This window comes from Engystomops pustulosus, chromosome 1 (assembly GCF_040894005.1).
Source record: "Engystomops pustulosus chromosome 1, aEngPut4.maternal, whole genome shotgun sequence".
In the NCBI taxonomy this organism is placed as follows: Eukaryota; Metazoa; Chordata; class Amphibia; order Anura; family Leptodactylidae; genus Engystomops; species Engystomops pustulosus.
In genome coordinates, this window is record NC_092411.1 from 223135286 (window position 1) to 223162739 (window position 27454).

Below are 27454 nucleotides of genomic sequence, written 5' to 3' on the forward strand. Positions count from 1 at the left end.
CGAAATCCTATTTTTTCTTCTAACTAGAGGACTGCTCATTATTTTCATTTCTAGTCATATTTTGTACGTTTCACCTAATTCCATATAGCACATATAATTGTGGCCACTAGAGGTCATATCAGAGGTATTTCAGCCAATGAACATAATATGCATTGTTTACATTAAAAATTAAAATTCATCATATTTCTTGCACCTCATAAAATCTGCAGTTCATTTGGTGGATATGTGGGTCGCTAAAGTTTTCCTACCCCCTTTTTTCCATAATTTTTAAATACTTAAGCCACAAACTTGAATAGAGAACGTTAGTGAACATGTACCATTATGAAATCCAAGGAACACACTAGAAGCTCAAGTATAACATTTTGACAAAGTGTGTTGCATGGTTAGGTGCGTTTTAAATAGACCAGCTCTAAACATGCAAGGAGTGTGTGCAAGGACAAAAATTTGTCATATAGTCCACAAATCTGGCCTTTTATATAAAAAAAAAAATGGCAAGAATAAAGTCCTTGGGGTGACACAATTCTAGAACGAATTGCTGAAACAAGGTGGAGAGGGAAAGGAAAATAATTCCCGGTACCCAGCTATAAAGTCGAAACAATTGTGAATCCTTTATGATATATGGGTAGGTTAAATGTCAATATTGGGGCCGCATGCTTCCATGTCTGCCCTTAAGGCTTCAATCCAAAAGGAGTCTCATCTCATCCACTGCTAACAAAAACTGCAATGTATCCAAAAATAATAAATTTTATCTCATCCGTTCTGTTCCATTATGCATGCGGTTTTTGATTTGTAAAGTGCTACGGAATTTGATGGCGCTATATAAATTAGGATTGTTATTATTATTATTCAAACTGAGAAAAAGTACTTCAGCCACTGTCATTTTTTTTTCCCGTTAAAAAAATGCATACATAGCAGATGTCTGCCTAACTGAACATAACGCATGTCAACTTACTGTAGTATAAGCCAACCCGAATATAAGCCAAGGCCCCTAATTTTACCACAAAAAACTGGGAAAACCTATTGACTCAAGTATAAGCCTAGGTTGGGAAATGCATTGGTTACAGCCTTCACCCGGTATTTAGCCTGCCAGTCCATAGTATATAGCCTGCTAGGAGAAAGAAGAGGACCTGTGGGGGATGTCTGAAAGGTACAGGCAGTCCCTGGGTTTTGTACTACATAGATTTTTTTTAAGGTTTGTACTTAAGTTGAATTTTTATGTGAGTAGGATCTGGTATATTTTATAATTGTAACTCCAGACAAAACTTTTTTTTGTCCCTGTGACAATTGGATTGTGAAAATGTTGTGCTTTTCATGGAAACAAGGATTATCAAGTGTCCATCATAAATGGCCATCCCTGTCCCTCTTACTATAATATGACATGGACCCGGTTACTCATCAAGTAATGTAACATTTTCATCTGAAGGGTAGCTGCATGAGGCACAGTGCCTACAAAAATAGTCTGTCTGTCTTGCTTGTGTTATGTATGAGGCCCCTTCCACACTAGCGAGTGTGATGCGATGAACTCGCATCACACTCGCAACGCAAGCTGCCGGGAACGCAGGGCCCGAACCCTGCACCGCGGGAGTGAACTGACATGAGTTCACTCCCGCGGTGCAGCGTTCGGGCCGTGCGTTCCCGGCAGCTTGCGTTGCGAGTGTGATGCGAGTTCATCGCATCACACTCGCTAGTGTGGAAGGGGCCTTAGAGTGTAACATTTTTCAGGCACCGTTTCTTTTATTAGACTGATTCATTGATCATCAGGAAGAATATTCGATGTAGTTTTTAAATACAATTTTATGTAATGTATTGCAATTTACTTCCAGTCCAGTACAACGCTGAGGTTTGTCACATATAGGCCTTGCATTCTTACATTTTTTTTCTCTGTTGCACCGAAATATCCTTTGATTTTGATGCCTCCCGCAGAAAAAAATGGGCTAACCTATATGCTAGTAAATGTGTTCTTAATGCAAAAGTGTCAATTTCAGTTTAGTTTTCACCTTACCAATAAAGGGGTTGTCCCAGTATTGGAACTTGCTATCTTTTGCTTGATACTATCTGTAGGACTACCCAACTGTACAACGCTATTTGCTGGCCTAAAACTTCTCACAACCCTGATCCACTAGAGCAGTGATTTTCAAGCGGTGTGCCGCGACACATGGTCGGGTGTGCCGTGGGGAGAGTTCCCCAGACTATGGTGCCCCCTGTGTTTTGTTTCCTGGCAATGCGCAGCGATGCGCAGTCACAACTTCTTACAATGTAGGAGACGTGTACAATAACACATGCGCAAGCTTTGAACCTCGCGCGACAAAATGACGTCACCAAGGCCGGCGCATCATCCTGGAGAGACTCGCATTTGCCCACCGCCAAGGTAATGCCCACCAATAATGATGACTATATGAGCTTTTGCCTGAGTATATGAACTGTTGGCAGAATACTCAGCATATGAGCTGCTACTTTTAGTACTCCAGCAGTATACTGCATATAAGGGTACATTCACACAGCGGTATGCCCGCCGTGCGGGCATACCGCCGTGTGCTGGAGAGGAGGAGGAGGCAGCCCCTCCTCCCTCCATAGAGAATAGTGGCGCACGGCCGCACACACGCCAAAAGATAGAGCATGCTCTATCTTTTTGCGGTGTGCGGGCCGGATCGGTGCCACACATGTGTGGCACCGCATCTGCGCCGCGCCGCTATTGCCGTTTATGGGGACGTACATGCGGCCGCATGTACGTCCCCGCAGACGGCCATGTGAATGTGCCCTAACAATGAGAAATACTATAGTCATGAGGCTGGAGTACTACAAGTACCAGCTCATATGCGGAGTATATGACCTGGCACTTGTACTCTGGCCTCATGGCCATAGTACTTCTCATTGTACCCCTTTATTTTGTAGTATATGAGCCACATAATAATCAGCACCATATACTAAAAACAGGGAGAAACTGAGAACTGTTGAGGAAGAGCTCCGTGTGTCTTTCCACCATTCCTGCCAGGATATCCCTTTTGTGTTTAACCAAACAGGCCCAGGTTTCACACTGAGTGAGTAAAATAAATTTAGAATCTATATTATTAACTATATGTATAATATGACAGTTTTAGTGTCATTTTGTGCTATTTTGGTTGGTGATGTGCCCCAAGATTTTCGAAGTATAAAAAGTGTGCCGCGGCTCAAAAAAGGTTGAAAATCACTGCACTAGAGAGGGAGAACAAAAAAAGAGACAAATCAGAGGATGGCACCTCATGTAATACGGCTTAGTATCTTAAAACTTAGGGGCCAAAAATTAGGTTTGTAATATAGAGGGGATGAAAAATAGACACCCCCCTAAAGTGCTCATCTTAGGAAAACTGAATTAGAGCATTAAAATATGGATCCTATCAGACTCCATCTCTAAGATTAAAATAAGTCTTTTGTAGCATCAGTACGCCAGGTGATACCTCCAGATCTGAGTGAGTGGCGGCTGTGAACCATCTCATACAGAGGAGCTGTAAGCAGGTGAGGGGAGGCCACATGTAATCTCCACTACTCGAGCCACCTGGAAAAACTTTCAGGGATCCGGTGGTTTTAGTGACTGGGTGTTCATAGGGTGTTTTCCCTAGATCTAGAGGGGAATTGGCTGGTGCTGACTACTTTCCCAGCCATTTTCACATGTCTCCCATCTTTTATCATATTTATCCATTTGGTTTGCAGTTTGTGTCTGCCTTGACCTGAGGGAATTTTTCTTTGTTACTATGATTTTTTTTCTTTTATGAAAAAATTGTTGTTCAACCTTAATCTCTGGGGTCGACGGAGATAGCTGAGGACAAATCTCAATCTATTTAAATGGGAGATTGCTGTGTACCTGGCTAGAACCCAGACTATCACACAAATCATCTGTGAATAGTTGACAAGGTATCAACCTAGGTCTAGGAAGACCCTTTTATGTTTTACTCATATCAGTTCTGCATCTACATATAAAAAGTAAAAGGTTATTAGATTAATATAAAGATATCAGAATATTTGAAGAGACTACAGTGTTATATTAAAAGTATACCCCTTGAGGGCAGCGGCACACAATATAAAAGCTGAACCAAGTGCTTGTTGGATTACTGGAGCAAGCACCATGCTGGGGATAGGAGTCCTTGCATTATATTCTACTATGATGCAAAGACTTCTGTCCCTATCACTGTGCTTAGTCTGTGGAATATGAAAGCACGAAGTCCAGTTTTTTACAAACTAGGCATCGTTGTGTGCCGCCAGCCTAAAACTTTAAAGACATAGATATTGGTTTAGTTGTGAAATGACTCCCTATCATTTGTAATTGCAAGGCTGCACAATGTAGCTTCTGAAGTAATAGTGCAAACTGATATTCGACTATTGCAACTATGGTGTAGTGTCATTAAAATGAAAGGTACATGTTGTGCTATATGGGTTCTGTGCATATGGCTTTGTTGTTGGTGCAAACAGAAAACCAAAAACCAATTTTGCCAAAATATGGCGACAGTTAAACACACTCCACGCTGATATTTTCTTAAAAAAATATACTCCTTTATTATTTTAGTTTTGTAATCTGAAATAAATATGAACATACACAGAAACAACACTTTTCTATCACATGCTTATCTGTTTTTAAATTAGATGCTTAAAAAGATATATACCTATATGAACATATATACTTAAATTGAAAAAAATATATATTTTTGTATGCTAGCATAACCTAAAATGGAAGAACCAGCTTCTACAATAAAGATAACTTTCTTATGCTAGGTTCACGTTTGCTCTACTCCTCACAGGGAAATGGATGCAAGAACAGATCCCATGTTATCACTTTTGGCAACCAGCACATCAATATTGCCTAGTTTCTCCCTGTTTCTGAAAGAAGAATGTTTTTCTGCACAAAATTGGCATCACCTGTGTCCATCTCACATGTATACCACAACAGGCCTGTCACATTTGTTGGGAAACCGGCCTCATGGAATAATAAATTAATGTACTCCCCTCTTCACATACAGTCACGAGAACTGTAGCTAGTAATCACAAGGCATACTGCTACACTGTACATAGTAAGACTATAGACTATTGTACATGTTTTAAGGACAAGCTTTGTGTCAACATGCTTCGTGTATGCCTATTACGATCATCGTCCGCTCCTACAGTATATACGTGTATAATATACCAACATAGGACAGGCACAGTCTTAAAAGCATATTTCCAGTTGTAAGTCTCGGTCTACAATCTGGATTTAAGGATTTCATATTGCGTATTCAACTCTTTGTCTCGACATCATCATTGCTCTCTTGATCTGTTCATAAGAGACAAACATGACAACATTCCACGATCCCAACCTCAAGAAAGATGGGACAAACCTGAAATGAAACAAAAGGAAAACATTTTTATATCATTCTGAAAAATCCTGCATTTGTGTTGTCTATATAACTCTTATGCCTCATGAAGTTTAGGGATGTGTGCTGATCATTTAAATGTAGAAGCACACGTCCCCATGTACGTATATTGGCTCATGCACATGGCCAGGGTTTCCACCACCCCATGTATGAGCCACAAGACTTAGAGTAGGTTCTATTCCTCACTGTGTTTCCGGCTCAGGACGTCATTTATCCTTTCATCGGGGAGAAAGTGGACGTCACATGCCAATGACATATGGGCTCCAGGCAAAGGACCATGGGACCATTTTTTGTACTCTTTGATATGTGCACACATGTTCTTCTGCATGAGGCCATGTATAGCAGCTTTTCCTAAATATGGATGAGATATTTACCCCTTATAAAAGGCGGTAGGTCCTTCCTTGGTGATCATGGTCCATGCACAGTTGATAGCAGACTTATACTGCCCTGGTGGAGAGTTCATGTATCTTGTTTTTACTACATCCACTGGGGAGGCGATAACCGTAGTGCAAAACCCAGCACCAAAGGCGGATACAAAATGGCACGGGAGGGTATCTACAAATGATAAAGGCAAAATCTAATTAGACAAAATTATACAGTGCTTCATCTGCAAATGTAGCCATTTATTCTTTACTTTGTGTCTCTGCTTTTGTGGATGAGCTAAGGCCAATTTCACATTTTTGTCAGACTCTTTCACTCTGGCTATTTTTTGTCTGGCTATATAATGTACGTCAGAATAGAAATGGGAGGTCTGTATAAAATTTGAGTCTCCTATTGAAATTATTTAACATGGGTTCTCCTTCTAAATAATATTAGGAACATGGATTGATGTGGTGTTGTGTGTTCTGACCATCCTTGAACAGCACTACGGAATATGTTGGAGCTATATATTATCAATGGGAACTCAAAAGTATATATTGCATGTATCTGAAGCTCCATAACAAATAACCTATTGTATAGCAATGCTAATAGCAAGTCTTCTAGATAATCTTTTGTAAAGCTGCAGTTACCTGTCATTAGTTTGTACTGCAGCAGGGCTTCCTTTATCAGGTCATAGGTAACCAGTTCAGTGCAGTTGACAATCGCATTTCTCGTCACATTTGGAAATGTTCCTGTTTAAAAGAAAAAAAAATATGGAACATTATATAACAATTTGTAAATGTTTATATTATATGAGTTTTCTTATATTGTGAATGTATTTTCAATAATATGTTTTGTCCCTGCAGGGAATTACAAATATAGATCCAAGATAATATAACACATTGATCAGCACCTATTTACACTGCACCTTTACACTGGTATAGGGGGCTTTACCAAGGAATGGGGAGAGGCGAGTAATTTATTTTTCCATTGGCCTATTCAGCTCATTAATAGTTTTAGAAAAATGGACAAACCTTTTCAGTGTTATCATTATAGTTGATAGTATCTACAGTACTGATGATATTCTATGCTACACACAACACTGATAGCTGTAATACACTGCTTTTATATAACATACCTTTCCAAAGGCCTTTTATTCCTTCTTGTCTTGCAATGGTTTTATATGCATCCATGGTGCCATTGTATCTCCTTTTCATCCCATGGAGATTGACCTGAGCCTGGAAGCGGACTTTTACTACATCAGTTGGCTGGGCTATTGTGACGGCCAATGCTCCTGTTGTGCATCCAGCAAGTATTCTGCTTACAATGCCAGCTTCTGTAAGAGGAATACACCAGCCATCAGTAACATGTCCATACAAGTTACTAATTATTATGCAGCAATGAACAATGTAGACATAATCAGAATATTTCACTGCACAGATGTTTTTTTAATATACTTACTCTCTTTCCCATTGGTGTAAAAGAGTTTCACAGTATCATACAGCCCAATTCTAATGGAAGCAAAACTCATTTGTCTTTGCAGTCCTGCTACTAGTCCATTGTAGAGGCTCTTGGGTCCTTCAGTCTTCACAATGGTACTTATAGTGCCAAATACTCCTTTGTAGCGGATTCCATTGACTGCCCCAGATACTGCGGACTCTCCTTGTATCTGAAATAAAAAAGACAGATGTTATTCCTTGTAATAGTATATATATAGTAGAGGTTTTCTAAGAAAAGCAGTCAGTTTGGGTCAAGCAAGCAGTTCCAGGCCTCTTGGAAGCTGATATGTCAGTAATTCTAGGGTTACACATTATTTAATCGTTACTTCAAAATGTTGGAAGTTTCTCAAATAATGAAATCTTAACATTTTGCTCAGAGAATGAAAATCAGGAGACGCAAATTCAATCATCAAATATATGTGAAAACAGGTCAATAATAGAAAGGCATGGGGAAACTTCTCATGGAATTCAGTTAGCTTAAAATTGCTCTTACCTGTAGTCTGACTTTTGCTGTATCCAAAGGGAATGTGAAGAGGTCAGCAATGCACGCTGCAGTTCCAGCACCAATGAACTTTACTGCTGGAGTAGGGGGGATGTCAGAGGGTCTCAGTCCAACCATTTTGATAAGATGAATAGGAGGCTGTTGACAAAAAAAATAAAACTTTTACAAAACCGAAATGGATTGGCCTGACGCATCCTACCATAAGTAGCTAACTGTAAAATGTCAAAATATAATAAATTCATCTACATTCACAAAAAAATAAACTAACTCACAAATTCATATTTCTACTAGCCAGGCTTAAAAGAGGTAATCATTTACATGCAGAATAAATACTCTGTGTAGAGAGTCTTATACTTACTGCTCACAGTGGGAAGAAGTCTGATTCTCTTGTTCTTGCTGGATCTCACTAAGAGATTTCCCTCTGTGCCAATCCATTCCTTAGGTCTCCTTATATATTGTCAGTCAGATGATGTCACATCTAGGTGAGATGCTCTGGAGGAGGAGGTTATACCTGTGACAGGTCCAGAAGACACACACCCCTCACCTAGCTCCTCCCTACAGGCAGAAGAAGGACAATGATTGTGTCAGCAATACAGAGAATATTCATTAATTGCAAGTCTACTGACGTAAATTCAAGGTTTTTATATTTTTTGGTTGATTAATTTCTCTAAGAAAGTAACAGTTGAATCAGTTCCTTTTACCTCATGACAAATCTGATATGAAGGTGAATTCTATAATCTGTAATACACCAAAGAATAACCTTTAGTGTTGTGTTACATCATATTACTTTTAGCTAATTTAATAGTTCTTTTTTGCATATTGGATTACCCAAAAAATTGCTTAATAGTGAAATGAGGTGTCTACCTGGATTTGTAGGCTGAAGAAACACAAGTTCACATTGTTTCATAATAGGTAAAGTGTGTTCCAGGATGATGTAAAAAAAAACAAAAAAACTTCCTCCTCTAATTTTGAAAGATATGTTTATCATAAATTGAAGGATGATTCAATAAAATATGTTTTTTCATAGTTGTTCAGGACACAGATAAACTTATATTTTAAAGAGGCAAAAATAGCTTTGTATACTGTTCAACTCAATCCTACTCCCCTACCCCTGCACACAACAATAAGTATCCTCTACATCTCAATGACTCTCCCTATAGCAGTGATGGCGAACCTTTTAGAGACCGAGTGCCCAAACTACAACAAAGACCCACTTATTTATCGCAAAGTGCCAACACAGAAATTCTATTTGTGATTTATACTCCCTTCTCTGTCACAGTTTTCATTGATACCAGCACCTGAGGACACCAATAAAGCAGAAAATAGTCCCAGGTAGAGCTGTCACTTTAAAATACCTCTGTGCACAGCAAGTCCTGGGCTGTCTGGGACTGCAGGAAGATACCTGGAGTCATCTCTGGTGATGGCCTGAGTGCCCACAGAAAGGGCTCTGAGTGCCACCTCTGGCACCAGTGCCATAGGTTAGCCATCACTGACCTATAGTCTAAAGAGTACAGGGAATGTCTTTAATTTCTTTCAGAAGTTGTCATGTATGTCTTTTAAAACTATCCTTGCCTTGTATCTTGTTTTTGGCAGCAGACCCATAGGTTTCATTTCTTATTATCGGTTGTAGGTAATGCAAGTCAAAACATATAAGCTGCCAATATGTTTTATATATTTCATGGGTTACTACATTACCTTAAACAGTCCAGTAACTATGATATTTGTGATAATGATCCTGTACAAGTAACTATATCTGTATATCCAGTCATTAATTGTTCCCATAAAACTGTATCTGAAACAATAATATATCATATTTTTTATATGTCTAGCCACCAGTCTTTTACTGATGCAATATAAGTAATATACTAAAAGTAAACTAGCAGCAGCTAGGGTAATAAACCCTGTTAAAAAATCACCTTCAGGGGCTCCTTCTTGTAGATAATTTTTAATTTCTTTCTTATTTTAATTTTTAATTTAATTTTCATTTTTATCTTGTGATAGGGTTTTACCCCTATCACAAGATAAAAATTAAAATTAAATTAAGAAAGAAATTCCATACCATTGGAAAAAAATGCCCTTGTTTTTTATCTTTATGCTTTTAATAAAGCATTTTAATCCTTTCATCTACGAGAAGAAGCTCCTCAAGGTGATTTTTTATAGGGTTTATTACCTTAAAAAGCTGCTGCTAGTTAACCTGCAGGACTTGTGCCATACCAGACCGAGACAACATGAGGCTGCACCAGTAGAAGAGACCACCACAGTGTCCAATAATGAATATGCAATCTGTGTTATGGCGTAACACAACCATAAAAAGGTGAGCACCCACTCTTTGTTTAAAACTCACCCGCATTTATAAACTACTGTACTGCACTATAGTTTATTTTCGCTTGTCCCTTTTTTTCTTTCCAATCTCTTTTCTTTACATACTAAAAGTAAAGAAATTTAGCTTTTCAATAGTATTTAACATTTAAAATATAGTATTTTGTATAAGCAATAATAAAGGGAACACTATTTATGAACTTCATCACAAATCTTTTGCCTTTTTTAAAAGTTTGAAAAACCAATGAAAAAATGCTTGAAAAAATCATACCAACTGGTGCCAAAAGTGTTTGCCTACTGGCTTACAGGTATTAGGTTGCATTTATTTTTCAACTAAAAATGTGTATGTATGTGTATATAGATAGTATAATTAATGCACTATTTTAATTTTATTAGGTAATAATTAAAATTTACCAAAAAACTTTCTCCTTAAAAAAAAAAATTCTAAATGTTCTACATTATTTAGTATTGAAGTTACCAGTGTGGGAAGTGAAAAATGTACCTTCTCCCTCTCTGTTTGGTCTTACAACCATTAACTACAGTTTTTAATGGAAACTAAATAAAGATTTTATAAAGAGATATGCTCAGCATTAGCTCTGGCTTATAGATGGGAGTCATGAACAGAATTCCTTCTATTAACTCAGAATGTAGTATATGATGAATGTAAGGTGTATGTGACATACTAATAACTGCCACCATAGTAATTAATATCACTGATTCTCAATGTCCAAAAGTCTTTTAATGTATACAGAAAATACATATTGGAATATACATTACACAGAACACTATGATCTTACAAGCCGTCGCCGGTACATAGAGGCCGGTGTACTGAAAGTGACTCAGCTCCTGTCAGCAGAGGCTCGCCTTGTGCAACCAATGAAAGAAGAGGCTTGCTTGTTTGCTCCAATGAACTGCTGACCTGCTCGATAGGGCGACTGAGATTCCTCTTTGTAAGGGAGGCAGAGCAGGGGTGTGCGATGGGCTCACAGGCCAAAAAAACACATTCTTAATCAGTAACCTGCCCAGTACAGAGATCACATCTTTAAAGGTTTAATAGCTGATAGCAGGAAGGAAAAACACCTTGTTTTCTACGCAGTAATGTCAAAAGTTCTCTGACAAGATTAGCATTATAGCAAAGTTTAGCTGTCATGGTCAGAATTAATTGTCCCAATGGTCTTCATTCAACATAGGATACATATATTTAATACGATCAAATTACTAATAACCTTTAGCTGCCAGACCTGTAGGTGTCAAATGTACGCTACAGGTAAGTGTTACAGGTAAATGCTTCTGCTCTTAAAAATGCAAACTTCAGAATTGAGCTTTAAGTTACAAATGTTAACTAGCCATTTAGGTCATCAGAAGGGTTTTCACGCCATTCTCCTGAAACAAAGTGCTAATTTTTTTTTGTAGACATATTAAAGACCAAAATAAAGTGAAAGACACCATAAAAAAGGGCATTGTTTGTATGCCTGAACTAGATTAGGGCAGAAAAAAAACCTAAAGGGTTGTACCAAGTTATATTGTCATCCAATATCTGCTGGGAGCCACACTGATCATGGGGTCTGGTTCTCACTAATTCATGGATGAGCAGGTCGAGAATGCATTGGTGCTATGGAAGTACTGAAAGTTGTCAAGTACAGTGCTCAGCTATCTCCAACCCTCTCATAGACTCTCATAGTGAATGCCAGAGATACACCAGCACTGTGCTTGGCAATCTCCACAATTTTGTGCATTTTTAGAAAGCCGTGGTGAATACACTGTCTAAGGACTACTCAGGAAATAATCAATCTTAAATTAGGAGCAAGCTACACAAACCATTAAGAATTGCAGGGAAGTCGCTAGTGGACCCTATCTCAAGGCTCCTTTTACGCGAACATGTGCTACGACTGGGTCGTAGCCTGAGTGTAGCACATGTTCAGCTGGAGAGACATGGTGGTGTCCCTAAAAACGGTAAAAGATAAAGCATGATCTATCTTTTTTCCTATGGACTGTACTGTTCCATAGGCCTGTATGGGGACCGATATCCGCCGCAAAATCGGTCCTTCACACGTCCCTGTGAAAGGAGCCTAAGTAACTGATTGTCAAGCAGATCATGTTCTAGGACAGTGATGGCAAACCTTTTGGGGACTGAGTGCCGAAACTACAAGCAAAAGCCAAATATTTTTCACAAAGTGCCAAATGCCAATTTAAAGTAATTAAAGTAACTCACGGGTTTCAAACGTATTGGCATCCTGAAGACATTAATACAGTAGAAAGAAGAAGAAATTCGGATTATTATTGTATTTTCACTATAAGGTCCCTTAACAGGATCAATACATAATACAGCTCTGTCAGCATCTCCTTGCTCCTCCTGCACTTCTAGTCACTTTAAAATAGCACTGAACGTGGCATGTACTAGGCTGACTGTGACTGCAGGAGAAGGTTTTGAGTCCTAAATGGTGACCTGGGTGATGGCCTGGCTGCCCACAGAGAGGGCTCCGAGTGCCACCTCTGGCACCTGTGCCATAGGTTCGCCACCACTGTTCTAGGATGTTGAGGTGTGTGAAGTTAAATCACTGCATTCATCCTTTGCAATGAAAGTACTTGGAACATGACCACCAATATGGTTGATCACTAATTTGATTGACACTGCATGGTCATTTGTGAGGGGTATATATTATTTAAGATACAATCTGTAATTGACTATGGTATTTTTTGAGAGACAGAGTGCGGAGATGTGCTGCAAAGGCTGAAGACACCAGGGAGACAAATTCTGTAGTAATACGTGATTGCTGCAAGAAGTTTAAAGGGGACGTGTCATCAGGATCCTTTTTTCCGGCTCCCTCATTTCCCCATGGAGAATATTGTGCACATTGCCAAATTGTTTTTATAGTACAACTGGCTTTTTCTGAAAAAAAAAGATAAGTTACATCAGTTTACTTTTATGTATGCAGAGTTGTGTCCCCTGTCCCATTGGAGTGACTAGTGAGGAGTGGGGCAGATACATTTGACGTCCTGAGGGGAGAAGCAATGCGGGGAGGATATATGGGGGACGTGGGATGGTTTTTTATATGAAATTGATGCATGGTGGAGCGGTTTCACGAAGGTGTGGCTAGGGGGGGGGGCTCCCCACTAGCCACTCCCATGGGACTAGGGATACAGATTTGCATACAGAAAGGTAAACTTTCATATAACTTATCTGTTTTACTATAAAAACAGATTCTGTAGCTTCACAGGCTGTTACACTGTGTATGAGCATTTTGCCCCTCCGCGTTGAGATTACATCAGGCATAGGGAGGGGAGACGTTCTGAGGGAGCAGGGGATTGCAACACAGTGAAACAGCCTGTGAGGCCAGTTCTCGGAGGGGTTCTGATAATGCCCTCCAAAGCCCATCTGTCTCATTAGCATAACTTTCCATTTTTAATTTTGGAAGGAATAACAAATAGAACACAGTCACAACTGGAACTATGAGTAAGTGGCCCTGGTATAACATGCTTGATTTTGAAGGTAGAATTCATAAAATTGTGAATGATTCTATAGCATTTGGATGATTACATTTATTTCTTATGATTTTTAATGGAGAGGGTTCTATTTCATTTTTTTGTCTCAGGCAGTAGAATTTATTTCTAACTGTGCCCTTTTCTCCCAAAAACTTTTGTTTAAGGCATTTGTAAAAATTTCCACAAGGTACCCAGAGACCCGGGGTAAATGGGTTTTTCTTGTGAAATGTGTAATGTTGTATTTCTTCTCAGTTATTCATTCTAAGTTATTTCACAAGAAGAACCAAATCACCCAAGAGCTCGGTATGCTTTTTGTCAGACATGGCCTGTTCAGGCAGGAGGAACATAGGGGCACATTTTTTGCGACTTTTCTTGTTTTAGCGCCTTTTTTTTGTGACTTTTGTTGGCGCTCTTCAAGTGCACCTCGGTCTGCACCTTTTGCAGTGTGCCTCATGTATCTTAACTTTCCAGATGTTCCGTGCAACTTTTAACCTTTTTTGCGACTTATTCGCGACTTTTTAGGTGCAAATCTTCACCTGGTCCAGGGCAGGTGCAAAGGAAGTTTTTTTTTCATGGACCCGATTTTAACATATAAATTGGAATTATTTCACATGCTTTAACTGTTTAACATTTTGCACAGTAACCTCTTTCTTCAAGATTCTTACATTTTTGCATTTTTTTTAAATTGCGTTTTTAAAACAAATTTTTGAAACTAATAACAGCTTAGGAGAGGTGATTTGCCTTATTTATTACTGTTAAGATTTGTGTTTACAAAACGCAATATATATGCCACATTAATGCATGTGTTAACAGTGCGTTTACTATACATTTTTTGAATTCAAAAAAATGAATTTAAAAAATGCATTAAAAGTGAAACATGTTAAATCCCAAATTAAGAGTAGTGTCCACTCCTGCATATAACCCCCTCACGTGGCTTGCGTCCTCTCCTGCATATAACCCCCTCACGCGGCTTGTGTCCACTCCTGTATATAACCCCCTCACGTGGCTTGTGTCCTCTCCTGTATATAACCCCCTCACGTGGCTTGTGTCCTCTCCTGTATATAACCCCCTCACGTGGCTTGTGTCCACTCCTGCATATAACCCCCTCACGTGGCTTGTGTCCACTCCTGCATCTAATCCCCTTACGTGGCTTGTGTCCACTCCTGTATATAACCCCCTCACGTGGCTTGTGTCCTCTCCTGTATATAACCCCCTCACGTGGCTTGTGTCCACTCCTGCATATAACCCCCTCACGTGGCTTGCGTCCTCTCCTGCATATAACCCCCTCACGCGGCTTGTGTCCACTCCTGTATATAACCCCCTCACGTGGCTTGTGTCCTCTCCTGTATATAACCCCCTCACGTGGCTTGTGTCCTCTCCTGTATATAACCCCCTCACGTGGCTTGTGTCCACTCCTGCATATAACCCCCTCACGTGGCTTGTGTCCACTCCTGCATCTAATCCCCTCACGTGGCTTGTGTCCACTCCTGTATATAACCCCCTCACGTGGCTTGTGTCCTCTCCTGTATATAACCCCCTCACGTGGCTTGTGTCCACTCCTGCATATAATCCCCTCACGTGGCTTGTGTCCACACCTGCATATAAGCCCCTCACGTGGCTTGTGTCCACTCCTGCATATAACCCCCTTACGTGGCTTATGTCCATGTGGATTTGAGACATTTGCAACAAAAGTCTCAAAAAGAAGCCAAAATTTTCGCCTGCCAGGATAGGAAAAACTGAGCAGGTATCACAAGTAAAAAGACAGGATCATACATACAGTGCAAAAACTAGCCGCCAAAAGTCTCTGAAATGCACCTCAGAGAGACCAAACTATGATACATGTGCCCCATAGAGACTTTTTAAAGATTATTTGTATGTAATTACGTATTATATAATCTCTATCACTGGTCAGATCCAGTTTATTCCGTTTCTTGTGCAAAGGTTGTATAATGTTGTAATGTCATAAATATATATCTGTTCAAAGAACAGGATGGGATCAGAAGTTCAGAACACAAAAACACTATAGAGTAATTAATGTACACTATTTTATTATGTTTTATGATACATCCTTAAATGCTATTGCGGAACACAAATAAGTAAAGCTATAATGTGTTTTTTAATATCAGACACTTTTGTGGCTTAGAAATTAACAAACTATGAAAAGGGCGACTGTCCAAACTATGAAAAGGGGCAAGCAAATTGAGTATAGGATCAGTGGATTTAACATAACTAATGCCATAAATAGGCATACATTATAGTGCTTCTAGTGCATAGAAAACCAAATATTTGCCATATTTAAAGGTCGTGTGTCTCATTATAAATTGGACTTAATAAACTTCTGCACACTTGAATTAAAGGGGTTTTTCCACAAAACTACTATCATCTCCTGCTAATTGCCAATCGGTGGGGGTCTCATCAGGTAATAGATGAGACCTCCACAGATAATGAGAACAAGGGGTCCGAGGTACCTCCTTCAGACCCCTCTTTGCTCCGCCGAGATGAGCGGAGCAGGCGACCTCGCATGTCCGTTCTGCTCCATTCATCTCTCGGCAATCTCCGTCAGCTCCATAGAGATTAAAGGGGTATTCCCATCTGGATATTTACATTTAATTTAATTCAATTGCCTAATATAAACATTTCTTCAATTGGATGTTATTAAAAAAAAATGTTCCTGTGTGAAGATAATTTCTCATAAATGTCACCATGTTGTCCCTTAGAAACGAGATAGCTTCCTCGGATACGACCACCTCATATTTTGGCAGCAATGGCCAGACATGCGCTATTGAGTCCTTCCTGACCACCTGGCTTCAGCAATCATTACCACAGGACGGCTGTGGGACATGCAGTAACTCCCTGACATGTCATATACAAAAACCTTTTGTTTCTTTATGCAATCACTTCAGCAGAGGTGGTCGTATCCAAAGAGTCTGTCCTGTTTCTAAGGGACCATATGACTACATTTATGGGAAATTATCTTCACACAGGAATTGAAGAAATGTTTTTATATGGCAGATTAATGAAACTGAATATGACTGCCCAGACGAGAATACCCCTTTAATGGAGAAGAATGGAAATGCACAGCCCTCTACTCCGCTCATCTTGGAGAGAGACAAGAAGGGGTCCTACGGAGGTACCTCGGACCCATCGGACTCCCATTCTTGTGATCTGTGGGGGCTCATCACTGAGACCACCATTGATCATCAAGTTAGGCCCTATCCTGTGGATAGAGATTGAGGTGAATGATGACAATTCTTGTAAAGCATAGTTTATACGGTTGAAAGAATATACACAGTAATATGGACAGGGATACAGAGATAGGGGGAGATTTATCAGGAATGTCTGAGGTAAAACTGTTCTGGCAGAAATCAGCTGTAATTTTATAAACAGCCGTGCAAAAAGAAAACTTGAGCTTTGATTGGTTGTCATGAGCAACTTGAGGAATTCTGCTCTCAGACACTTCTGGTAAATCTCCCCACAGACAAAGTGACAGTAAGAAACAGTCAAAGTCAGTCAAAATGACTAAAAGAGACGGTCAGTGACAGTCACTCAAAGAGAGGGTCAGTGACAGAGAAGGACAGAGACAGAAACATTTAGAGACAATGTGACACAGAAAGAGACAGAGATAGATATAGATACACAGAAATAATTTGTTAACCCATTCTATTTTGTTATAGCTAAGACCAGTTATTTTCTTTCCCGGGCAGCGATTGGCATCTAAAGCTAGTATATTTATATAAATTGATCATGTCCCCTCTTAGTTGTCTTTTTTTAAGAACAAATCAAGTTGTTTTACTCATTCCTCATAAGTGAGACCCTCCATACCCTTTATCATTTTTGTGAGTTTTCCAGCTCCATAGCATCTTTTTTTATGGACTGATGCCCAGAACTGGATGACATATTCCAGGTGGAGCTGGACCGATGCTTTTTACAGTGGTAATATTACATCCTTAAAGATCTTGTTTGCTTTAGAGGCGCCTGATTGACTGTTGAATGTTGTTATTTAATCTATCATCTACTAGTCCTTGATCTACCAGGTCCTTCTCAACAACGGACTCTCCCAGATTTACTCCTCCAAGGACATATGTTGCCTGTGGATTATTAGCCCCCAGGTGCATAACCACATTGAACCTCGTTTTCCAAGTGGATGACCAAACATCCTAAATCACCCTACAGCCTATGGACATCCTCCATAGACTCTATTACACTACACAGCTTGGTGTCATCTGCAAAAATAGACACAGTGCTATTAATTCCTACCTCTATATCATTAATAAATGTAATAAATAGTAGTGGGCCAAGCACAGAACCCTGGGGTACATTACTTATAACTGGTGACCATTCCGAGTAGGAATCATTGACCACAACTCTCTACATACGATCCTTCAGCCAGTTATCAATCCAATTGCAAATGATTCCTGCCAAACCAACAGACCTTATTTTACCCATCAGGCGTCTATGTGGGACAGTGTCAAATGCCTTTGCAAAGTCCAAGAATACAATATCTACAGCAGCTCCTCCATCCAGGCATCTGCTCACCTCTTCATAGAAGCAGATCAGTTTAATCTTACAACTCTAGCCTTAGTAAACCCCTGCTGGCTATCATTTATTATATTATGTGATGTAACATACTCCTGTATGTAGTCTTTTAGTAACCCTAGTTCTTGGCGAAGTTCTAGAGTCCTATTTAAATATTGGCACCACATTTGCCTTGCGCCAGTCACTTGGCAGTGTACCAGTCATTATGGAATCTCTGAAGATTTAAGACAGCGGTACAGCAATAACAAAACGTAGTTCTTTTAGAACTCTGGGGTGTAACCCATCTGATCTATTTTATTGAGCTTAGATTGGATGGTGTCTACATTCACCCAGTCTAGTATATTACAGGATGCATTATCCGCACTGGCACCACCGACGCCAAATGTTCTTTCTTCTATTGTATAAACAGAGCTAAAAAAAAACATTTAGCATTTCCTCCTTCTCTTGGTCTCCAGTTACCAAAGCCCCATTTTCAGTAAATAGGCGTCCCACGAGCTCTGACCTACTTTTTTTCACATGTATATACTAAAAGAATTTTTGGTGAATTCTATTTGGCCTCCTGTCTTTCATATTGTAGTTTGGCTGATTTTATTTACTTCTTACAGATTACTTAACAGTGTTTTGTAATTATTGACGGTTTCAGGTGATACATCAGATTAATATTTTTTTGAACGCCCTCTTTTTTATCATTTATTGCTTTTTTTAACTGAAACTGTAAGCCATGCGGGGTGTGATCTAGCCCGTCTATACTTGTTACCTATAGGAATAAATTTAAAAGTATAAAGACACAGTATAGATTTGAATACCTCCCATTTAACTTCAGTATTATCATGCGACAGTATCCAATTCCTGTTTATATCCAATAGCGCAGTTCTAAATTTTGGGAAATAACTTTTTAAAATGGAATGTTTTTGATTTCCCAGCCTGTGTTTGCTTTTTACAGTTTAGGAGAAAAATAATTATGTTGTGATCGCTGTTCCTGTGAGTTTTCCGGACACCGATATTTTGGACAATTTCAATAAGGTCGAACAAAGCATCACTTATGTGGGATCTTCTACAAACTGTTATATAAAATTATCCTGCAAACAATTTATAAAATGTCTACCCTTCACAGATGAAGAAAAACCCTGACCTGACCTCAATTAGTATCTGGGAAGTTAAAGTCTTTCCATGATCACTTCTGTCGAATCCTTGCAGCCCGCCCCATCTGTTTGTACAGACGACCCTCTATTTCCTAATTGTGGGGAAATAGCATGGTATATTGACTACAGTAATAGAGATCTCTCAGGGAGCTAGAGTTTGTAATTAGAAGGTGGGGGAGCTGATGATGAAATTAGTAAACTGCAGAGATGAGTCTTTGGCTGGAAGAAACAACCAGGTTGAAGAAGAAAAATACAATTATTTGATTATCTGTTATCTTCTCTTTTGATGAGTAGCTACATTGAGACAATGTTATACTCTGCCAGATTAATCATCCAGCATCAGACACTGGGTGCTATCTATATATAGCCATCAAATTCCGTAGCGCTTTACAAATCATAGGGGACATATACAAATATAATATTACATTACTGAGTACAAACATTCATATGGAACAATAGGAGTGAGGGCCCTGCTCACAAGAGCTTACAGTCTATGAGGATTAAGGGTTAGGGTTACAAGAGGTATAAGAGCTTGTATAATGGTCCAGCCATTCTTTATAAGGGAACAGTATAAAACGATTTAATAAATAAGCCATCAGCTGCCATCTTATGTACAAAGTCCAAGTTAAAAGTGTCTGCAGAGAAGCCTGGTGTTTGGTATATATCTGGTGTTTGCCAGATAACAAACGGGAGATAGGACATAGTAAAGGGAGAGTTGACATTTCATGCAGTTAGTGAGTGTGATAGGCTTACATAAAGAAATGGGTTTTAAGAGCAGGTTTGAAACATTGAAAGATGGGTAGAAGAAGAGTGAAGAAATCAGGCGATACCTTTTTGAGGCTAACTGAGTATATTTGATGGTGAGCTTTCGAGAATACTAGTTCTCTTCGTCAGACATGATGTTATGCATGAAACAGAAAATTCACAGCATTTTATACACACTAAACAGTGATCATCAAAGGATGTTAGAAAAACCTCTAAAACAACAGATTGATAAAAACATGGACATCTTACTTGCAACAGGATGGCAATAAAAACATTAAAAACATGTGAGGCGAGACACATGAGTCAAGCTGGCATGAATGTTAAGACCACTTTGTAAGGTGTTGAATCTCCTCATTAATTTATACTCCCATTCTTTACTTTCCCTCTGTGTCTTAAAATGTCCCATTGAAATAGTAATCTGCAAATCTTCCATAGTGTGGTACTCTCTGTGCAGCCACTGGGAGATCTTTCCTTTCATTTTTAATATCAGCTCTGTGCGAGTTCATACGTTGATGGAGTCTCTGACCTGTTTTCCCAACATAAAGGCCTGTGGTTGGACACTGCTGACACATAATAAGGTAGACCACATTAGAGGACCTGCAGGAAAAGGTTCCCTTGATCTGATGTACCTGCTGTGATTGAGGTACAGGTACCTGGTCACCTGTGCGAATATGCTGGAACGTTTTACACCTGCTTTGCAGGCAGGGTGAGGTACCATTTTCTGATGGAGGTCTCAGGGCATTCCGGATAGCCAGTTGTTGAGGTTTGGTGGTTGCCTGAAGGACAGGAGAGGAGGGACTGGAAATATTTCTTTGAATCTTGTCTGTAGGTTTATGGAATATTTGTTGTGATTAAGTGGCTGTCTTTAATCTGTATAGTGGTATCCAGAAAGTGTATCTCCTTGTCTGAATAGCTTAGTTTCAGATTGATGGTGGGGTGAAAGTTGTTGTAGCCCTCATGGAATTGAATTAGGGCCTCCTCACCTGCAGTTCAGATGATCAGAATATCATCAATATAATGGAGGTAGATCATGGGTTTTGTGGTGCATGTGGATAAGTAAGCACCTTCCAATTCAGCCATAAAAAGATTGGCATACTGTAAAAGATGGGTATTAGTATGAGAGTCCGAGGAAGGGCATTCCAGAGCATTGGTCGAACTGCTTAGTTTCAATGCTGTATTGATGTAGTAAGCTTGGTCCTGGTAACAACTCTCTGTAGTAATATTGGTTCTGAAAAGGTTTCTATATATTTATATGGGTTTGCTCATGTATCTATGTACTAATATTGGTTCTGGTAATGTATCTACGTGTGTAGTAATCTTAGTTCTGGTACCATATGTATATAGTAGCTTGGTTCTGTGCTGTATCATTGTGGTAAGATCGTTTTCGTACTGTCCCCAAGTAACGTGTTTAGTTATATTAACGCTTCTAAACAGAGTATAACAAAAAGGTCTGGACGGGGGAATGACTTTCTACATACTCATTGGATTGAAAAACAAAAAACATGTGTCAAATTTAATAAAAAGTCTATCCAACTATACCAAACTCAGTCCCCTACCTACTACCTCCAATTAAAAATGGGGGTTCCCATTTAAGTTTAACAAGGTTTCTTATACTAATGGTTTTATATACTAATCTTTGGATCTTGTAAAAACTGTAGACCCTTAGTGAGACTCACAATCGCTTCACAGGGCCCATAGCCCAGGGCCTATGAAAGTCCTAAATGTATATTTTTGATATGGTCTACTAAAATAATGCCTGCAGGTAGGAGCACATATAATTTGTCTGTCAGTGGCCCCAAAATTACTTGTGGCAGCCCTGGTTACATTTATTTGAGCAGAGATTTTTTGTGTCCATTGTCCAAATTATTGGCTAAAAAATGCATCAAACTGTCAAGTGTGAAGCTGAATTTGGTGTATAAATCATTAGTTTCTTATTCAGCATTCTTCCCATCTTATCCGTATGCTCCCATATCAGTATTTTCTATCTTATCTGTACAGTAGATAAGAATTGCACAATCGTAGGAATTGCACAGCTATACAAATCTTTCCACATTTGAAGTGCCTTTCTGTTCACCTCATACAAACCAACATGCTGAATCCACAGTCTTGGTACAGGTGTAAAGCATTAGAACTGACCTTTTACCTCGGTATCTCCGTTTTTATTACAAGACCTACTTTATTCTGACCGTCTGCCAAAGACACGACACCTTTGACAAGCAGTAAGAACCTCATAGGGCTTATGGGCTTGTGGGCAGCACCTGACCCTTTACCTATATAATATATACTTTTTGTTTCGTAGACTTACCTGCCCTTGCTATGTATTTTGGAGTCTTTAGTAACAGTGTGCACCTCCCTTCATCATCCAATTAGGTGAAAGTGTCAGAACCTTTAAAGGGAACCTGTCGCCCCACTTCCTCTCCCCAGAACCCCCAAACAGTACCTTCTTCTGTAATATGTATATCCCCTGTAGGTCTTTTTAGCATGTTTCTAGGTTGCAACATGAATGAAAAATCATCTTTTATGCATTTGTACGAAGGAAACGTGTCAGGGAAACGTGTAGCCACACCTACTGCATCCAAGTAGTCAGGTAACCCAGCTTCCTGCAGTCAAGGAGTTAGGTAATCCCACCTCCTGCAGTCAGGTAGTCAGATAACTCCACCTCCTGCAGTCATGGAGTCAGGTAACCCCACCTTCTGCAGTCAGGGGAGTCAGGTAACTCCACCTCCTGCAGTCAGGTAGTCATGTAACCCCACCTCCTGCAGTCAGGTAGTCAGGTAACCCCACCTCCTGCAGTCACGGAGTCATGTAACCAAACCTCTTGCAATGTGTAATAGGTATTTTACCCATGTAATCTGTGTTTCTGTGAGTGAGCTAGGTCAGCCCATAAGGTCATGTGATTGTTGCCCAGCAACCGACCACAAAAACATCCAAAAAGCCTAGTAGAACCGTATGTAATCATTTTTTTTTCTGCCCCATTGATTTTTATGAGACTGTCTGAGCCACAAGCATGGATTAGAATAGGAAATGCTCTGGATATTTCCTCATGGCACTACATACACGATGCTGAGGAGTCCACAGCAGTGAGTAAAAGCCCATAGAAAGACGCCAAAAACCGGATGTAGAGGAAAAAACTATCCTGTGCAGATGGGCTAAGAAAGGCTAATGGGGAACAGTTAACCTAACTATTTTCACATTTTCAAGTTACACACCTGATTAAGTCTAGACAATGTTCCTGGGACTTTGTGTCTGATTGTATACCTGAGCAGAATTGTAACTGAATTGTTTACCACAAAAAGGAAATGGAGCAACCTGCCAGATACTCGGCTCAGGTTGAACCACAAGTGTCAGCTGCACACAAAAGATCCCCCAGTCCACCATCAGGACTAGGGACAAGCAGCTTTTACTACTGTCTCTCGGGCATTAGCTCACAGCAAGCCCGTTAAATTTCTGATATGCATGCCACTTGCGGTTCAACCTGATCCAAGTATCTGGCAGGTTGCTCCAATTATTTACAAATCCCTCTGAAGAGTCTATTTGACGAAACGCATCAGGGTACATGGCGATTTTAGGGGGCCTGCTTTACATGTACACGGTTAGCTGTGGACTGCCCTTGTAAGGGCAGGAGTCAATTGGGGCAACATAGGGACAGATCTTCACCTGTCACCCCTGATCTCCGGCCCGGAAGCGTATTGACGTCAGAATCACGGTAAGGGTGTTGTTTTCCCTATACTTGACGTCTAAGCTTATACAGAGACCTGTGAGGACACGGTACTCAATAAGGTTAAATTTATTGTCTTCCTTATATCACACTACTAGCACATCTCACTTTAGTGCGGTTTTATGTGTATTAAATAAAAGTTATATTTTAGCACATTTCTACTCCAGTATACCCCTAATTTGCTTTTGTCTGTTCAGTAATTAACAGGAGTACTATATTACATTTATTTGGTTTTTCTTAAAAACAGTGTGGGCATAGTGTTATGCGAACTTATTATTAGGCTATTAGTGAAAATCTAGCAACTGGTTCCCTTTAAAGGACCTTAGTGCTGTGGCTTCTCAGACTGTTACAATGAGCAGAGTAAGAAGGAGGGGGGAGTTCTGCACATTGTAACAGCCTGTGAATGTGCAGAATGGAGGAGCTCTGGTAACACTTCCGCGTCCTTCAGGTTCATTAACAATTTTAAAAGTTGATATTAGAAGGAAGGAGACCATGGATAACAAATATAAAAATATTACCACAATCACAGTGTCTAAACCAGGTAGAACATTTTCCTGGTTTATCATGCTTGATTTTGTTGTTACATTTTATTTAAAGGAGTTGTCGGAGACCTAAAAAGAATGATATGTTGCTGGGAGGGGGCTGCTTAAAAAAATATACATTTACTTACCTCCGCTGTCCCTACCGGTGTCCTGCACTCCCGTCTCTCCAATCCGTGCCCCTGTTTGTTTACAGGGTCACCAAAGGTTTGCTGCGTCAAGGTGGCCGGCCCCTCCCACCTATCCACCCGCATAATACATCACTGAGATATGAGGATGTGTGGGCGTGGCCGACCACCTCGGCTGGCCAGATGGTGAACTCAGAGCAGCTTCCCTGCTCCTATAAATAGACAGGGGCACGAACCAGAGAGATGGGGTACAAGACACTGGGAGGGTCCGCAGAGTAAATGTTTATTTTTTTAAGCAGCTCCCTCCCGGCTATATAAAATAGTCTCCAATTTTGTACATGAGAGTTAAGTAGATTCAGCAATTTTTCAAATGATTGTCTTAACCACATTTCTACAGTATTCACAGTAAACTTTTAAAGGGGGTTTTCCATGAACGAAAGTTAGGCACTATCAGCAGGATAGTGCTGAGATCCCAGTAGATCGCGCAAACGAGGGTCTGCCACTTCGGCAGCTACATAGAGAAAGGAGGAGAAAGGGCATGCACAGCCGTTTTCTCCATTAATCTGACGGATCAACAAGGGGTCCGATGGACCCCTTGTTTTGGCGATCTGCGGGGGTCTCAGCACTGAGACCCCCACTGATCAGCAAGTTAGGCTCTATCCCGTCGATAGGGCCTAACTTTCCTTTCTGGGAAAACCCCTTTAATATGAAAATTGTTGTGAACTAATAAAATCTGTACTGTTTTTGAAAACATTTTTATATGAGAAGAGAAGTGTATTTAATGGAGAAGGATGATTTCTCACACTGTCTTCTGTGACACAGCACATATTCATTGGGTTGGGCATAGAGAATATACAGAGGGAAAACAGGGAACAAAGTCTGCATAATCTGGCTTCAGCCAGCTCTTCGGCTGGATAGAATCAGTATAATCATCAACTTTCTGCTATACATAAAAAGTAGGCTACATATAATGCAGTTCACAGAAGGTAATGACACGTACTACAAACCACCATAGTGCTTAATACTGTGCATTGAACATCTGTTGTCCAGCCATATAAAGTCTAGGGTAAATACAGGCAGTCCCTAGATTACGTACAAGATAGGTTCCATAGGTTTGTTCTTAAGTTGAATTTGTATGTAAGTCGGAATTGTATATTTTATAATTGTTCCAGACAAAATTTTTTTGTCCCAGTGACAGTTGGAGTTTCCAAATTTTTTTGCTGTAATGGGACCAAGGATTATCAATAAAGCTTCATTACAGACACCTTATAGCTGATCATTGCAGCATATCTGCCACTTATGAACATTTCTTTAATTAGATGTCATTAAAAAAAAATTACCTGTGTAAAGATAATTTCACATAAATGTAGTCATATGGTCCCTTAGAAACAAGACTGTCTCCCTGGATACGGCCACCTCCGCTGGAGTGTACAAAGAAACAAAAAGTCTTTGTATATGATTTGTCTGGGAGTTACTGCATGTCCTACAGCTGTCCTGTGGTAATGAACACTGAATCCAGGTGGTCAGCGCATGTCTGGCCACTGCTGCCAAAATGTGATGTGGTCGTATCCGAGGAAGCCATCTTGTTTCTAAGGGACAACATGGCTACATTTATGAGAGATTATCTTCACACAGGAACATTTTTTTAATAACCATCAATTGAAAAAATGTTTACAAATGGAAAAATTAATTAAATTAAATTGTGATGCTCAGATGGTAATACCCCTTTAAGTAAGGGAATGCCGGTACTTTGATCTTACACCTTTCTAGTTCCTGGTATTTAGTAAGCCAACAGTTTTACTGGATAAAATCCTAAAATTTTGTCAACCCCTGAACAGCCTTTCTAGTCTTTTCGCTGCCCAAGGAGGAAATTAAATTTGCTGCCCCCCACAGTACCCATGACCACCTGATGAATTTCGCCCACTGAAGTTACAGACAAATCTTTAAAAAACGTCTGCAACATTACTAACTTACATCAGTTCACAATCGGTATGCAGGATTACTGGCACCCTGTGACTGACCCTATATATGCTGAGTAGTGTTAAGTCAGTTTGTCGAAATGCAGGTTCAATGGGTGCAACCAAACATCAGGAAAAAATTTGTTCCACCAAAAATTGACCCTGAAAACAAATTTTAACACCCAAAAATGTCTGTAAAATGGAGATAGTAAGGGGTAGAGGAAAAAAATTTAAATAGGAAAAATTAAAATAACATAACCTTAAAAAATGCAGAAATAATAAAAATAATGAATACAAAAATATTGAATGCAGTTAAAGGACATCTACTCTGTCAATTTTACTAGTGGTAGACTGTCACCAATGTCATACTCGTTACCTTGGGGATTAACTGGAACTGGTTTTCTTATGTTCTTGAATGTCAATTACACCGAAAAATCTACTTAATAAAAATATGCTAATAAACGTCACCCAGCTGTCAGCAAATTTTGCGGTCTCCGGTGGGTTTGCGCAAGGTGTATCGCATATGCAAGAGATTTGCAGGCAGCCGGGTGATGTCACTGGGAGGTTCAAAGGAGGAATTTTTATGAAGGTGGTGTGCATAATTTATTAGTGGACGGAGCCAGGAGACGCTCGCTTGACTTCGGCTCATCAGCATATTTTTATAAAGTTGATTTTTTTTTTTGGTAATACAGAAAACCGGTGCCAGGTAACCCCTAAGGTAATAAGCATGACATTGGTGACAATCTTCCACCAGATTACAGTTGTCTTTAATGTTTAGCGCTAGAAGATGGTATGGGTAGTGATTAGAGATGAGCGTCCCACAGGACTGAAAGTTGAAGTCTGCTCATCTCCAGTAGTGATGAGTGGACCCAGCCAGCACTGTCTATGGGAGAAGAGGCAGCTAGAATGACAGTGAGGGACAGCTGGACATTTTAGTGAAGCTTATGTATAAGTGAAGCATATGTATTCCAAGAATGGAGAGGCCATACGAAGTAATAAATGTGGTGCAAACTCCGACTAAGTACTAACATGGCCATTTAGGTGAACATTTTTTATGGTTTTTCAGACTCAGTGCAGACACTTTATAAATACATGTATAAGCAGTTCACACAATCTTTCTAGTGTAA

The 27454-nt window shown here is 39.7% G+C and overlaps 2 protein-coding genes across 2 annotated transcripts in view; one reads left to right on the forward strand and one right to left on the reverse strand.

Moving 5' to 3' along the window:
• Positions 1-27454, forward strand: part of ZNF330 (zinc finger protein 330) — a 255252-nt gene that overhangs the window by 17789 nt on the left and 210009 nt on the right. The window lies entirely within an intron of this gene.
• UCP1 (uncoupling protein 1) lies at positions 4525-8257 on the reverse strand. The gene is made up of 7 exons (XM_072119472.1): positions 8098-8257; positions 7731-7877; positions 7200-7407; positions 6877-7074; positions 6389-6490; positions 5753-5933; positions 4525-5342 (listed from the first exon to the last, which is right to left on the reverse strand). The coding sequence occupies exons 2-7, from the start codon at positions 7854-7856 to the stop codon at positions 5228-5230; spliced, it is 930 nt and encodes a 309-aa protein (XP_071975573.1). The 5' UTR covers positions 7857-7877; positions 8098-8257; the 3' UTR covers positions 4525-5227.